Source organism: Neolamprologus multifasciatus, chromosome 11 (genome assembly GCF_963576455.1).
Source record: "Neolamprologus multifasciatus chromosome 11, fNeoMul1.2, whole genome shotgun sequence".
NCBI lineage: Eukaryota > Metazoa > Chordata > Actinopteri > Cichliformes > Cichlidae > Neolamprologus > Neolamprologus multifasciatus.
The window spans coordinates 2,717,721-2,732,676 of record NC_140449.1 but is presented as its reverse complement, the minus strand read 5'-3'; the positions used below and the strand labels follow the sequence as shown (position 1 = coordinate 2,732,676).

The window sequence follows — 14,956 nt, the reverse complement described above, 5'->3', positions numbered from 1 at the left end:
TGAAAAAAAAGAACTGGAAAAGATGTCTCACAATGCCAGGAGGACCCATTCAGTGTTGTGTTAGAAAAATTGAACTCATTAACCCTTCATGGACATTATAAATGTTTAAATGTGGCCTCGGGTAAAGACAGGAAAAGATACTATCACAAATTCAACTGCATCAGAGCTGGAAAAAAAAGTCGAAACAGCTACAGAGCAGTGGGCTGTAAGGCCTATGTTTCATTTAGAGTACTCAAATGTTGGAAAGACCACACAGTCATCGTGCAACGTACATATGATAAGCATGATGGGCATGATCCTTCGGACCCAAAAGACGCACATTTCAACAATATTTCCAGTGATTTGAGGAGGAAGATTGAGGAACTGCTTTCCCTTGGAACTAAGCCAGCCATCATACTAACCGAATGTCATAAATGGGCCAAAGAACATGGACACAGAGATTTTCACAACAGAGAGCATTTTGTCACACCACATGACATTGACAGTGTTAGAACCTGCATGAGGAGGAAGAAGCACTTTAACTGTGGAGACAGTCAAAGTGTACATACCTTACTTAATGGAAAACATCAAGAACATGTTGTCTTCTATCAACCATACACATCTGACCAAGAACTAATGATTGTTTTGCAGACACCTGTAATTAGGGATGCACCGATACCACTTTTTTGGAAACGAGTACGAGTACGAGTACTTGCATTTCAGTACTCGCCGATACCGATACCGAGTACTTAATAAAAACATGATTAAAATACCAGGTAACAGCTTTAGTCCTATAATTTAACAAAAAAAACAACAACAAGGGACTAGTTTGGAATTAAGAACATTTATTTAAAATGAAAAGCATGTTGTATGCAACATATTACAGAATAAATAATTATAAAAAACAAAATTTATTTTAAATTTGTTCGTCTGTTTCTCTGTTTAGAAGTCTCACTAGCACAGTCACAGCTGGGATGACATCAGAGGCTAGTGCGTCGTAGCTGCTCAATTTTTTAGTTAGTTCCTCAAAGGGGGCGAGGACGGCAACAGTCGTCTCCATAAGAGCCCATTGGTGAGCGGTGAGATAGTCAGGGAGTTCGTGCTCGGACACGCCCAGCACTCGCTTTTGCTCAATGAGGGACTGGAGCAGGTAATACGTGCTGTTCCAGCGCGTCTGTACGTCCTGCTGCAGTCTTTTTATTGGCTGGTTGAGCTGTCCCTGAATGTCCTCGAGGCGGGAGTAGGCTAAGGCGGAGTGTTTAAAATGCCCAACTATTTTCCATCCCACTGCTGTAGCATCAGCTATGCTCCTCTGTGCTAATAAGCGTGGGTAAATAAGCGTGGGTAAACTCTTTGTACTCGTTGTCGTGTTGGGATTTTGGTGCTTGATTAAATTACTTGTGTTAAATGCGCTACCTTTAGAGCCTCTGGACAATTTCGCTGAGCACAATTTGCAGTCCGCCTTTGTTTTCGCGTCTTCGTTCACTTTGAAATAGTTCCACACGGCTGATATGTCTCGCCTGCCCTTCTCTCAGCTCTGAGCTGCAGCCAGGGCCTGGAGGCGGGCACTCGGGGCCTGGAGGCGGGCACTCGGGGCCTGGGGGCGGGCACTCGGCGCCTGGGGGCGGGCACTCGGCGCCTGTGATTAACCCCTTACATGCCGCTCAAACATAGACAGGTCTCAGCCCGTGGTATCGGCCCCCGGTATCGGGGGACTTTTAATGAGTACGAGTACTTTAGAAAATGTGGTATCGAGGCCGATACCAGATACCAGATACCAGTATCGGTATCGGTGCATCCCTACCTGTAATGAAATCAAACATGGAGAACTATGCAAAACAGTTAGTATTTGTTGACACCACCCACTGTGTTAACCAGTATTCATTTCCCTTATTCACACTTGTTGTAAGAGATGATCATGGGCATGGAGTCTCTGTGGCCTATGCTATTGTCAGCAACGAAAGTCAGAAAACCCTGGAAACTGTTCTTGGAATAGTTTGTGAGCATTTCCCAACTTCTCCGAGGTAAATAATACATTGACAGCTATTAATCTTGAAATAATTCCTTTTCAAAAAAGTTATAACATGCCAGAATCTAATGCTACAGCTGCAGCATGGGCTGCAAAAAACTTTCCTTTCCAGTTGTTAAAGTTATTCCTATAGGCTGTATGCAGTATTTTATATATCTACTTGTGAGTTGAAATGTTTAATTTGGCATTGAAGTGGTGCTTTGAGATAGCAAAAACATGTTCATACTGTTTAATCTAATTTAGTGTTTTCTTTTTTTCTGTAGTCTAAGGAGCTTGCAAAGAAAAGCGTCTGGACTTCTTTAAGTTGCTTGAAGACGTTTCACGTCTCATCCCAGAAGCTTCTTCAGTTCTAAGGTCAAATGGTGGAGAGTCCCAGATTTAAACCTAGTGGGAGTTTCCCCCCACAGAGGGACAAAAGGACCCCCTGATGGTCCTCTAATCGCCTGAGCCATTTTTTCTGTAGAGCATTTATGGTTGACAAAGACTTTGTGGAAATAAATGCTTTGCAGAAGGTTTTTCCAGAGTCAGCTATCCTTCTATGCTGGTACCATGTCTTGCAGGTAAACCACATTGTTTTCTTTTCACGTTGTCTAAGATGCACCTGAAACACATTTTTACAACAGGGTCCTGTTGTTATGATTTGCCTCACTGTGATATTCACCTACTTAATGAATATAAAGGGATAAAATGTTGAGTGACTATGTCCATCCATTTAAGACCACAGTGCACTCATCTTCTGGTGGCTGCTTCCCAAATTTAAAAATCTGTTTGCCTGGTTGATTTCTGTAATGCACAGGTCCTCTTGTCCAGTGAGTGACAAAGTTATTTTTGGACGTCAGCTTTCTTTTTTGCTTTTTGTACAGCTGCTCCTCTGTCTCTCTCTCCAGATTAACTTTTTTTCTCTTACATTCACAGGCTGTTAATCGATGGCTTCGGGGTCCATGGGCTTTCTAACACCCAAAAGAGAAATGAAATCATTTCTTTCTTTTGTAAGCTGAAAGCTTGCACATCTGTAAGTGTAATTTGTCTATTTCACATTTTGATTTCTTGATTACACTAAGAGCATAATAACTTTCAGTTGCTAAAAAAAAGTTACAGAGAGATACAAAATAGATTTTTGAAATGATTTCTAAAACTGGCTTCATCAAAACAAGTACTTGAGCTGTGCAGACCATCATTGTGTCACACACTGTGCAGTAGAACTTGTGAGTGGGATTCTTTCACAGACAGATGCTGAAACCAAATATGCTTATAGGTTTAGTGTTCCTTCTTAGCCATTGTAAGGGAAGAAATAATTGCTTCGTAATACAAAAACACGACATATTATTAATAACTTAAAATTCTTAATGTTATTCAATAAAAGGAAAAAGGCTTCAATACATAATATTAAAGATTTCAATAGGTCTGTTAAATGGATTGAAATATATTCTGTTGCATCCAGTTCTCTTAGGAGGAAGACTTTAAAGCCACATCAGCAGAGTTTTGCCAGACATTTAAGCAACAGTATTTTCAGAAGCACTGGGAAGGCATTGGCCACATGTGGCGTGACTACGGCCGTCGCTTCAGTCATGCTCGTTCTGAAACAAACAATGTGATTGAAAGGTATGATTTATTATTTTGACCTCATTCAATGTTATTGCTGAAAAAAAAGATATTATGCATTAATCCAAGAGGCTAAACTAAGTAGGTTCTTCATGTCATTGCCAGAACAGCTTTTAGGCAAATCCTTTAAATTCTAGCATTGTTTTTTATGTTATCACAACAAAAAACAAAGTAGGTGGATTTGCCTAAACCAGCTAAACCGGCACAGAGCATTCCTTTATAAAAGACGTGTGCAATAGGTATTCCAACTTTTTTAAAAATAATACAGTCTTGATTTAAACTTTAAATTCCTTCAATTACAGTTACTGATCAAATAACTTTTTTTCAGATTTTTCCACCGCCTGAAATACCAGTTTTTATACAAGAATAGGCGTCTGGATGATCTAATTGAAGTGCTCCTAGGGAAGGCCGACGACTACTTCTCAGTCATAAAAACCCTGCAAGATGTGGGCCGCATGAAAAACAGGTTTGCTGACACCTTGTCTCAAGTTTCAGACTCTGCTTCAAGACTGATGGAAAGCAGTTGGGCTCTTAAAACTACAGTCAAGAACAGCCATGGAGTTAATGCATATCAAGTCCCATCTGAGTCAAGAGAAGACATAGTGTATGATGTCTGCCCTGTTGAGTCCTACTGCAACTGTACATATGGCTTACGAGGACTTCTTTGCAAGCATCTAGTGTTACTTGCAAAATTAGCAGAGGTTGACAATGACATCTATCCAAACAGACATTTCTACCTTGGCAAGAATTGCAGTGAATGTAGGCATTACTTTGTACACTGTGAGGACTTGACAGTGATAAAAATGCCAAGTTTGTTTGGAAATCTGTGTTTTTTTGCATCGGCTGAAACACTTCAGTGCACTTGTTGTACGTTCTCTCACTATAACACACGTGCTTGCCTGAAGGTGGCTTGTAGCCATTTTAAACCAATGAAAAACTCTCTGAAAAGTCCTTTATCAACTTTGAATGACACTCCTGTAGTTGAAAGCACAGACAAAAAATGCACAGAAGAAGAAGAAGAAGATGTGGTTGGAAAACTAAATGCTGTTTTAGACACAGTTAAACAGTGGGCATTCATTCCAGAGGGCATTACTGCAATGATAGATGAATTGCATACAAATGTCTTAAAAACAAAACAAGAAGTAGGCAAAAGTATATGTCAGTATGAAATAAAGGCGACAGATAATGCACGCAAAATTAGGCCATTGCATTGTAGCAGGAAACGTTCGGCCAGCATCGACACTCCAACAGTCTGTGAAAATGAACGTGAACAGTCGATGACCACTGAAAGGGAGACATCCTCTGGAGAAAATGAAAACCTTTTGGAATACAAAACAAAAAAGAGAAGAGTTAAAGCGAAGTATATGCACAAGTAGACATTTCAAAGGGACTGCATCCGTTACTTCTGTTTGTTGAAACCTAAAGCTGAATAGCTGTCTTAACTTTCTGCCAAGGAACAGATGAAAAGAAATTGTTTGCTCTCTCAAGCAGTTGTTATTTATGTGTGTTATTCATTACTTTGGCTTGGTTGCTGTTTTTGATACAAATTCATCTGTGCCCATTGTAATATTTTCACATGTTACTATTTTTATATTGCTATGTATTATAAATAAAGGATTACTTATTACTATTAAAGGTCTGCATTTGTAATTGTTGGTATTATTTATAAAATATGCGCTCTTAAGTTTTTTGCTCCATAAAACGATACCTGTCACTTTTTGGACATAGGGTATCAGCTGTTGAGGACCCCTGGCTCATACAAAATAGAAGTAAAAGGTTTCAACATCCAGCCTTTTTATGATTACATACAAAGTGTAATAACAGAGTTATCGGGGTGTGATTTTGTTAATAGTTAGTCTTAAGTATAAGTTTAATAGTAATGATGAGTAAGAAAATATCGCCAGAATAATGGAATGAGACCTGACCTCACACTGAGATTTGGTATGAAGTGGCCTGTTTGTGCTAATGCTGACATTGTGGCTCAGAGTTCCTGTGTGTATATATTTGTGAACGTTAACTTGGCTAATGTTGGATTGTATCACACAGAACGGGGATAAGAGCACCAGTGGCCGTGCACACCCTCATCTCTCTCCTTCACCCGATCATTAGTGTTGGAAACCAGCATTAGCTCAGAGTAGATTAGACTTCAGTGTAGTGCAAGTGATTTGATTTTATGATTATTTGATTCAGTTTTTTCTGTGTTCAAGCTTAATTACTTTAATAAAATATGATGAATTCAACATTTATAAACTGTGGACATTTACCCGTTTAAACCTTTCTGAAACAAGACAGGTAAAAACCAGTGTATAAAAGTTTACATAGGTATAAATAGCTCTTTACTCCAGCCTTTAACCTCCTAGGACCTGGCGTCCACATATCTGGACATCACATTTTGGGTTATTTAGACCAAAATACTAAATCTTGATCAACAAGTGCCTGATATACAGTTACGAGGACATTATACTGCAACTGTTCTATCGAAATTTCAAATGAATGTCCTCATATGTGGCTCTCATTTTTCTCAGAAACAAAAATTAGGTAAAAAAAAATAAAAATCTGGTAATTCTTTGTTTTTACATTCATCAGGTTCCAATCGGCCCAAATATCAAAGAGAAATTAAAAATGCTGCCATGGAAGATTTCGGGTCTTAGGGGGTTAAAATGACCAGATCCCTGGGGCCTGTTTTCCAGGCCACTAAATTAAACCCCGTCAATTACCAAGTGCACAGAATAAAAACCTACGAGGTCCACTAATAGTCCAAAAGTCCAAATCTTTAACAGAAAAGACAGGCAGAACTCAAACACACAAATACACACTGGAAAGTAAATAATTATAAGTTATTAAATCAGACTAATTAAATACAGTAAAACTAATAAGGGAAGACAAACACAAGGGAAATAAAAATGACAACAGTGTAAACATACCAAAACTCACAAAATAAAACAGGAAAGCTACTACAAACCGAGTGTGACACAGTTACATTCATATTGAAACAAATGTGATAATTTTCTTTCTTTGTAGCATTTCTAAGATAAGTGTTAGAACAGTCATTATGCTGTTTGGATTAGGAACCAAACATTTTTGCCAAATAGTTAACTTAATACAAACTTAGAACAACAGTGAACAGTTTTCAAGATTCTGATTTACAGAACAAACAAAAGTCACAAAAGGTTTCATTATTTAAGAGACAAGATCAAGTTTTTCACACAGGAAAGAAACGACAGTGCAGCAGGGCCAAAGCTGTGTGTCAGCAAACTGAAGGTTGAGGAATCAGTCAGTTCATGTTTAAGGTTGTGTTGGATTTTGAGAAGAGTCTGTCTGTTATTAGAAAGTAAGATTAACAATATTACACCAATAACCCAAATACGGAGAAATGACAAATAATACCAAAAAAGATACAACTTTCATATTATTTTACTAACTTACTTTGTCATATCAGCACTTGAATGGTCGATGCCTTTACAGACCATGTCTCTTGTGACATCGCAGGCCAATCTTCCGGCAAACCCGAGGGCTAGCTCCCCAGCCTCCTCTTCACTCAGAACACTAAACACTGTTACTTTAGTTTTGGCCTTCTTAAACTGCCCGCAATGATGCCTGTCAAGAATCATTGCGGGCAGTTTAGCTTTACGGCCCTAAAACAGAAAAAGTGCAAACACCAAAAGAGCAGAGAGACACAAACAAACAAAGTTAAATGATTTTGTTTACATGGTGTAATTGTGTATATGTTGCAGCAAATGCACAATTTCCAGCCACATTGTCACTTCATTGATACGAGCAGTGTTGGTCAAGTTACTTGAAAAAAGTAATCAGTAACTAATTACTGATTACTTCCCCCAAAAAGTAATCCCGTTACTTTACTGATTACTTATTTTCAAAAGTAATTAATTACTTAGTTACTTTTTAAAAACACGATTTACAACCTGAATAGGTGATAAAGTGATAGATCTTTCAGCCCAATTCTACTTTTTCTGCATAATCATCATACAAAATGTAATGAAATGGAAAAGTCTCTTTTTAAAACTTGTTTTATTAGTTTTAATCTTTTAACTTTATGCATCAAGCAAAAAATTTAATTATCTGCAACATTCTCTGACTGGAAGAAATTAGTTTAACATTTAAACCTATTTTCTGCACATTCCAGCACATAAAATAAAATATTTTGTGTGTTTACACTCAGTCTTTCAAATAGATGCAAGTAAAACACAGCAGAAAATAAATAAAGTCAAAGACTAGCGGTCCTGTTGCTCTATTTTCACCTGTAAAGCAGGAGTGGGCGGAGGTTTAGGCGGAGGTTTACCCTGGTGCAGGTGTGCAGCGGTCAGTGGAAGAATCCGCGAGTTTCTCTGTGAGTTTCCCATTACGTCGTAGCTACTCGGTGCTTGTTTGGAAGTTTAGGGGTTTTTTCGCTGTAAAAAGAAGTTTTCTTCCCACGCACAACGGACACTAATGTTTTTGTCACTTTTTATGGAATCAAACTCAAAGTAAGGTCAGTACTTCCACGCTTTAAACGCTGCACGCTCATACTCTCTCTGCACTCGATATATGATCCATTGTTGATCTGCACACAGCTGTTGTCACGAACGTCGCACTCGCTTACGTCACTGTCATGAGACATTCTCGCAAAAAAATCACGGTTTTAGTAACGCAGTAACGCAGCGTTCCTACGGGAAAGTAACGGTAATCTAATTACTGTTTTTGCAATAGTAATCCCTTACTTTACTCGTTACTTGAAAAAATAATCGGATTACAGTAACGCATTACTGCCCATCTCTGGATACGAATAACCGGATTTATTTCAGGTGACATCAAAATCACGAAATGTAAACCTACCCCAATCAAAGCTCTGAAAACATGAACTGACATGTTCTCTGCGTGGATTCTGCGCTTGATCTCGTCTTCTGTTATTGTGTAGGTTTTCTTTTTTGAGCTTGGTACAGATAAGCGACCATGCACACTGTAAACTGTACTAGTTCCCTCTGAATCAGTTTGAAATTCTGTATCTGCATCGATCCTGTCAACAGCAGCAGCAGCAGCATTATCTGTACTCAGACTTGTGCCGTATACTTCTGTTTCTTTTTCTTTGTCTTCAGTCTGTGTACCTTCATCTCTGACTGTCAGTCCTCCTATCTCACTGTTACTTGTCGGTTTGCTGCAGATGTCTTCTCCCTTAGGAACTTTTCCTTCGTCATTCGCTGCCTGATGCTTTCCCTGATGACATTCTTCGCTGGCTACTTCTGTTGCTCCTCCTGTATAGCCACCTACTATGCTGCACAACTCCTTTCCCTCTGCTGTGCTGCACTGTGCTGTTACATAAAGAAGAATGATATAAACAGCACTATATCAATTTAATTGTGAAGGGAAATCCCCACAATACGACACAGTTATGTCTAAAATAGTTTTGTGTAAAAACTGGATCTTGAAACGTCCACTTTAATTACACAGTCCTGGTGTGCAAAGGCAAAATTACGAAAAAAAATTTCACTTTAAACATTTTTGGACATTGTTTAGTTATATTGTGACTTACTCTCACAGAAGATACAGATACCACAAACAGACTTTGAACAACGCATGTGCTTGTATGCACCACATTTCTGGCACCTGTGAATTAAAAAAAAAGAAACAAACAAACAAAAAACAAATGAACAAAGTCCATTATATAAACAATCTATATGGCTAAGGACATGTCATAGCGTACCCGGTCTTTGCTGCAATCACAGACCAGCACTGACTGCACTTCCTAGTTTGATCTGCAAAATATAATTTGTTTAAGTACAAGTTACATTTTCCAATGTTAGAGAAAAAGAAGGCGGCTAATTTTATATTTACCTATTGAGGAAAATAAGTAGTGGCAAAGTCGGGACCTGAGCTTTGGGATTTCAGTGTTGTACTCCTCCACATGTGTTTTACCCTCAATGAGAGATTGGGCAAACTAATAATTGACGAAGAAGAAAAAAAAGAAGAAAAAAATTTTGATTAGCAAAGAAATGTCCCCCCCGCCCCCCCGAGAAAAAAAAACAGAGCAACCAAAGCAAAGCATTGCTGCTGAAATGGTTCAATCTACAAAAAAAATTGAGATTTTACCATCCTGCCTCTAAAGCTTTAAAAACTGAATAGGCAAAAATGTAGACATTACTTATATAGGTTAAAGCTACATGAGTTCCCATCCTGTTGATGTGGGTGGCTCACATGTGACAAAGTCCACTCTCCAGTGCAGCCTCTTGCTGAAGCAAATGAGCTGAGAGATCGCAGTTATTACAAATAAAAAGCATATAGAGAAATCAATAACCACGTTCGGTAATGATTTCAATTAAATTAAATATGTTATGTTAAATATGTTAATTAATTACCTCCAGTTTTTCAACACCGCACTTTTTCTGACCTCCGACTCTCCAAATGAATTCATATAGACTATGGTCCTCTCGGGTATGTCACAAAACTGTTTTGCTTGCGCCTTGAGCTTTCCTAATGAGGGACACTGAAAAGTATCATGCACTAGAGAGAGTGCAAAATCTGTGCAACTTACAAACAAGGTCCAGTGGCTTCCGTTTTCCAGACAGGCTCCGATCAATTTCTCATACATCTGAAAGATGTTTTTCTGGAAATAAAAAGTATGTGACAAGTATGTTTTTCTGTCAAGAATGACACTGCATAATTGCGAAAGCTTGTCAGGTGAGACTTGTAATTAATTCTGCAGATACACAAACATATAGAAAGTGTCATTTTTTGTTTACATTAATTAAGTTTTATAGTGTGTACGAAACAAATCAAGACCACAGACTCAACACGCACCACTCAATTTTTGGTGTTCTTTATCAGATGGCCAAGACAGAAATGTTTTCATCTGTGTGCATTGCTTTTGAGCAAATCTTTACACAGAAAAGGTTTCAGAAAGGTATTTTTCAGGTTCTTCTGACAAGGCTTCAATTTTGAAAAATGCTGTTTGTTTATAGTGGCAACTTATAAACCCTTGGTGATAAGAACATAGTTACCACAGTCCAAGTCATACCTTCAAAAAGTATGCACTTTGTGCTCTTGTGGACCCATCCAAAATTTTCCAGTGATTTGGCTTGGTATTGGATAAATGTGAGGGAAATTCTATAAAAATAACATAATTACACCTATGTTTTCAAATACATTACAAAAAATGTAAATATGCTATGTCATTATGATCAAACCAGCTTTTCAACATACCTCACACTGCAAATAGATTAGGCCATCTATTACCTTATAAAACAAATAAATAAATGCATATAAATAAAAACAGAACTAAGGAATACGATTCATTAAGTAAATTGTACAATAAAGTGTATTTAAAGCAGAATTTAACATTAGTTAACCACTTGGGTACAAAGTTATTACAACATAAAAGGATTTTTATGTCAAGAGGTACCTCATCTGAAATGTTTGTCTGGTCAAACAGGGATTTCAAACTTGAAATACCAATAGAGTTTGGTCCAGCTACTCCCACAAGGTAATCTGTGAGAAAGCATATGCTGTAGTCAACAGATATCGTTTCCTTTTTGCATGCTGCAACCATCATCCATTTCAGTCTTCTAGGAGCTTTGTCTGGTTGTAGTTCTTTTTTCTCCTCCTCTCCCCTCATCTATTAATTAAATTGTTTTCTGACCTTCCTAACTGTTTCCGACCTGTCTTCCCAATGTGATGTTTAAACAATATATGTATGGTCAGAAGGGGGTGAAATTTTCATTGCAGTTGTACGTGTAACATTGCATGTGATAATAAAAGGCTTGATTGGTGAGTTGACATTTACCTGACATTGTGAAGGAGTCGCAGTTTCTGTAAGGATGTAAGAACATAACATGTGGATTTGTTACACTTTTTTTTCACAAGCTAATAACAATCAATAATTTTCATTCCATTATTAACAAGCTATCACACGATGTCCCAGGGACAACATTTACACGATGTCCCAGGGACAACATCTACACAATGTCCCAGGGACAACATTTACGCTATGTCCCAGGGACAACTTTTACACGATGTCCCAGGGACAACATTTACACGATGTCCCAGGGACAACATTTACACAATGTCCCAGGGACAACATTTACACAATGTTCCAGGGACAACATTTACACAATGTCCCAGGGACAACTTCTACACGATGTCCCAGGGACAACTTCTACACGATGTCCCAGGGACAACATTTACACGATGTCCCAGAGACAACTTCTACACGATGTCCCAGGGACAACATTTACACGATATCCCAGGGACAACTTCTACACGATGTCCCAGGGACAACATTTACACGATGTCCCAGGGACAACTTCTACGCGATGTCCCAGGGACAACATTAACACAATGTTCCAGGGACAACATTTACGCGATGTCCCAGGGACAACTTCTACACAATGTCCCAGGGACAACATTTACGCTATGTCCCAGGGACAACATTTACACAATGTCCCAGGGACAACTTCTACGCGATGTCCCAGGGACAACATTTACACAATGTTCCAGGGACAACATTTAGACAATGTCCCAGGGACAACATTTACAGGATGTCCCAGGGCCAACATTTACTCGATGTCCCAGGGACAACTTCTTCGCGATGTCCCAGGGACAACATTTCCGCTATGTCCCAGGGACAACATTTACATGATGTCCCAGGGACAACTTCTACGCGATGTCCCAGGGACAACATTTACACAATGTTCCAGGGACAACATTTAGACAATGTCCCAGGGACAACATTTACGCGATGTCCCAGGGACAACTTCTACACGATGTCCCAGGGACAACATTTACACAATGTCCCAGGGACAACATTTACACGATGTCCCAGGGACAACATTTACACAATGTTCCAGGGACAACATTTACACAATGTCACAGGGACAACTTCTACACGATGTCCCAGGGACAACATTTACACGATGTCCCAGAGACAACTTCTACACGATGTCCCAGGGACAACATTTACACGATATCCCAGGGACAACTTCTACACGATGTTCCAGGGACAACATTTACGCGATGTCCCAGGGACAACATTTACGCTATGTCCCAGGGACAACATTTACACGATGTCCCAGGGACAACATTTACACGATGTCCCAGGGACAACATTTACGCTATGTCCCAGGGACAACATCTACGCGATGTCCCAGGGACAACTTCTACACAATGTCCCAGGGACAACATTTACGCTATGTCCCAGGGACAACATTTACACAATGTCCCAGGGACAACTTCTACGCGATGTCCCAGGGACAACATTTAGACAATGTTCCAGGGACAACATTTAGACAATGTCCTAGGGACAACATTTACGCGATGTCCCAGGGACAACATTTACGCTATGTCCCAGGGACAACTTCTACACGATGTCCCAGGGACAACTTCTACACGATGTCCCAGGGACAACATTTACACGATGTCCCAGGGACAACATTTACACGATGTCCCAGGGACAACTTCTTCGCGATGTCCCAGGGACAACATTTACGCTATGTCCCAGGGACAACATTTACACGATGTCCCAAGGACAACTTCTACGCGATGTCCCAGGGACAACATTTACACAATGTTCCAGGGACAACATTTACGCTATGTCCCAGGGACAACATTTACACGATGTCCCAGGGACAACATTTACGCTATGTCCCAGGGACAACTTCTACACGATGTCCCAGGGACAACTTCTACACGATGTCCCAGGGACAACATTTACACGATGTCCCAGGGACAACATTTACGCTATGTCCCAGGGACAACATTTACACGATGTCCCAGGGACAACTTCTACACGATGTCTCAGGGACAACATTTACAGGATGTCCCAGGGACAACTTCTATGCGATGTCCCAGGGACAACATTTACACGATGGCCCAGGACAAATTTCTGGATTACTGTTAATCTCCATAGAATCAAGAACTCATGTCCAGTTTCACAGCTATGGACCAGTTAATTATGTTTCCAGGTGATAGTTTGATTCATAGATTTAGCACACAACCATTAGTCTAGGCCTTTTAGTTCAAATTCTCTTCACTTATGTTTGTAAAAAGATCAGGGAAGCTACTGCAATTTTGCCTGACCCAACCCCCAGGCCACGAAACACCCAAAAATTAGGGAACGCTGGTCTAGAGAACACTGGCTAGCTAATGCTGTCGTCAAGTAGCCTATCACTAGCAAACAAACAGCAAGCCAAGTGAGGAAGATATGTATAATGCTTACCGTTTATTAAAGAAAAGTATCCTAAAAGGACTTCAAATTCGGCAGACAGGCGGCGGTTTCTCGCAAGTGAAGAGGGCGCGCTGGATTGACAGACAGAGGCGGGCAATTTGTTTTCTTCACTTGTATTTTGAAATACTCAAAGGCGGGTATTTCGAAGTCGCAGAAGTATGACGTCACAAGAAGGTGATTGGTCATTTGCAATGTTGAACCTGGAACAACATTAATTATGATGATGTGGGAACAACGCCAACACGAGGATATCAGATCGTCCTGCAAACACATTAGTCACAGAGTTTTATGGGGTTCCACTTCTCAGCTGTTTTCTATAAACCTTTACATTAAACCAACAAACGATTTGTACTTCTTATTAACATAACCACAGACCAAATTCCCCTCTGAGATCCAAAGATATAACGGTAATTCGTTGGTGCTGTGTTGGACATTCCTGAGGTACAAATTACATGTTGAAAACTCAGCATTCTTCCCCCAAACTATTATCTAAAACCCCCCAAACTATTATCTAAAATATACAGAACACTTTCTAAAATAGATGAATCAATATCCCTTCCTATTGCAAAGTGGGAAGCAGATTTATCAGTCAGCTTAGACCAAAACGTCTGGTCTCAGATTTGCTTAAAAACCTTTAAATTGATTAAAAATCCCAATCTGCAATTAATACAATACAAAATACTGCATAGAGTGCACTATACAGGTCATCGAATGTTTAAGATGGGCTTTACATCCGCCAACAACTGCTCACACTGTCAAGGCAATACACCAGACAGTTACATCCACGCTCTTTGGTTCTGTCCACCAGTGCAGAAGTTTTGGCACGAGATATGTGAGGACTTATCAAAGTGTCTGAAATGTAAAATTCCAACCTCCCCTTTAGTATGCTTGTTGGGAAATTTGGATGATGTCACTACAGAAATTAATACAGTCCACATGGTTTTTATTGCCCTATGCATCGCCAAGAAAACGGTCCTCATGAACTGGAAAAATAAAAATAATCTTAATTCTAGCCAATATAGAAACTATCTAATAGATCACATTAGTCCCGATATAGCCTCTGCCACCACATTAGATCAATCCCTCTGGGCTCCTTTGATCGGCTCCATCACCTAGCGGGGGTAGGGGGTCGT

The 14,956-nt window shown here is 39.5% G+C and overlaps 2 protein-coding genes across 6 annotated transcripts; both read right to left on the bottom strand.

Annotated features, from left to right (window-relative positions):
* Positions 1 to 8,201: 8,201 nt before the first annotated feature.
* On the bottom strand, positions 8,202 to 9,104 carry LOC146507585 (uncharacterized). Its single transcript, XM_085178007.1, has 2 exons — positions 9,052 to 9,104; positions 8,202 to 8,948 (listed from the first exon to the last, which is right to left on the bottom strand). The coding sequence occupies exons 1-2, from the start codon at positions 9,102 to 9,104 to the stop codon at positions 8,330 to 8,332; spliced, it is 672 nt and encodes a 223-aa protein (XP_085034133.1). The 3' UTR covers positions 8,202 to 8,329.
* LOC146507584 (uncharacterized) lies at positions 9,054 to 14,291 on the bottom strand. 5 transcript variants are annotated; one of them, XM_085176772.1, is made up of 7 exons: positions 11,004 to 11,378; positions 10,137 to 10,208; positions 9,961 to 10,049; positions 9,748 to 9,848; positions 9,440 to 9,544; positions 9,309 to 9,360; positions 9,054 to 9,211 (listed from the first exon to the last, which is right to left on the bottom strand). In XM_085176772.1, exons 1-7 carry the CDS (start codon positions 11,214 to 11,216, stop codon positions 9,118 to 9,120), a joined length of 726 nt encoding a protein of 241 aa, XP_085032898.1. In that variant the 5' UTR covers positions 11,217 to 11,378; the 3' UTR covers positions 9,054 to 9,117. The 5 variants fall into 5 exon arrangements, 1 of the variants encoding a protein (XP_085032898.1); XR_014876758.1 differs by lacking the exons at positions 9,054 to 9,211; positions 9,309 to 9,360; positions 9,440 to 9,544; positions 9,748 to 9,848 and adding exons at positions 10,620 to 10,708; positions 10,805 to 10,837; positions 13,815 to 14,291 and having other exon boundaries at positions 10,034 to 10,049; positions 11,004 to 11,089; XR_014876757.1 differs by lacking the exons at positions 9,054 to 9,211; positions 9,309 to 9,360; positions 9,440 to 9,544; ... (1 more) ...; positions 9,961 to 10,049; positions 10,137 to 10,208 and adding exons at positions 10,620 to 10,708; positions 10,805 to 10,837; positions 11,385 to 11,410; positions 13,815 to 14,291 and having other exon boundaries at positions 11,004 to 11,089.
* Positions 14,292 to 14,956: the final 665 nt, after the last annotated feature.

Bases quoted from the DNA above. Each gene is read 5' to 3' on its own strand.
- LOC146507584 (XM_085176772.1), bottom strand. From the start codon at position 11,216: ATGAGGGGAGAGGAGGAGAAAAAAGAACTACAACCAGACAAAGCTCCT. The intron at 9,545-9,747 runs AGTAATGTCTAC...TCGTCAATTATT, and splicing joins ATGTAGCTTTAACCTATATA to AGTTTGCCCAATCTCTCATT. The intron at 9,212-9,308 runs GTACGCTATGAC...TTTAATTCACAG, and splicing joins GTGATTGCAGCAAAGACCGG to GTGCCAGAAATGTGGTGCAT.
- LOC146507585 (XM_085178007.1), bottom strand. From the start codon at position 9,104: ATGTTTAAAGTGAAATTTTTTTTCGTAATTTTGCCTTTGCACACCAGG. The intron at 8,949-9,051 runs GTAATTAAAGTG...AAATTGATATAG, and splicing joins CCTTTGCACACCAGGACTGT to TGCTGTTTATATCATTCTTC.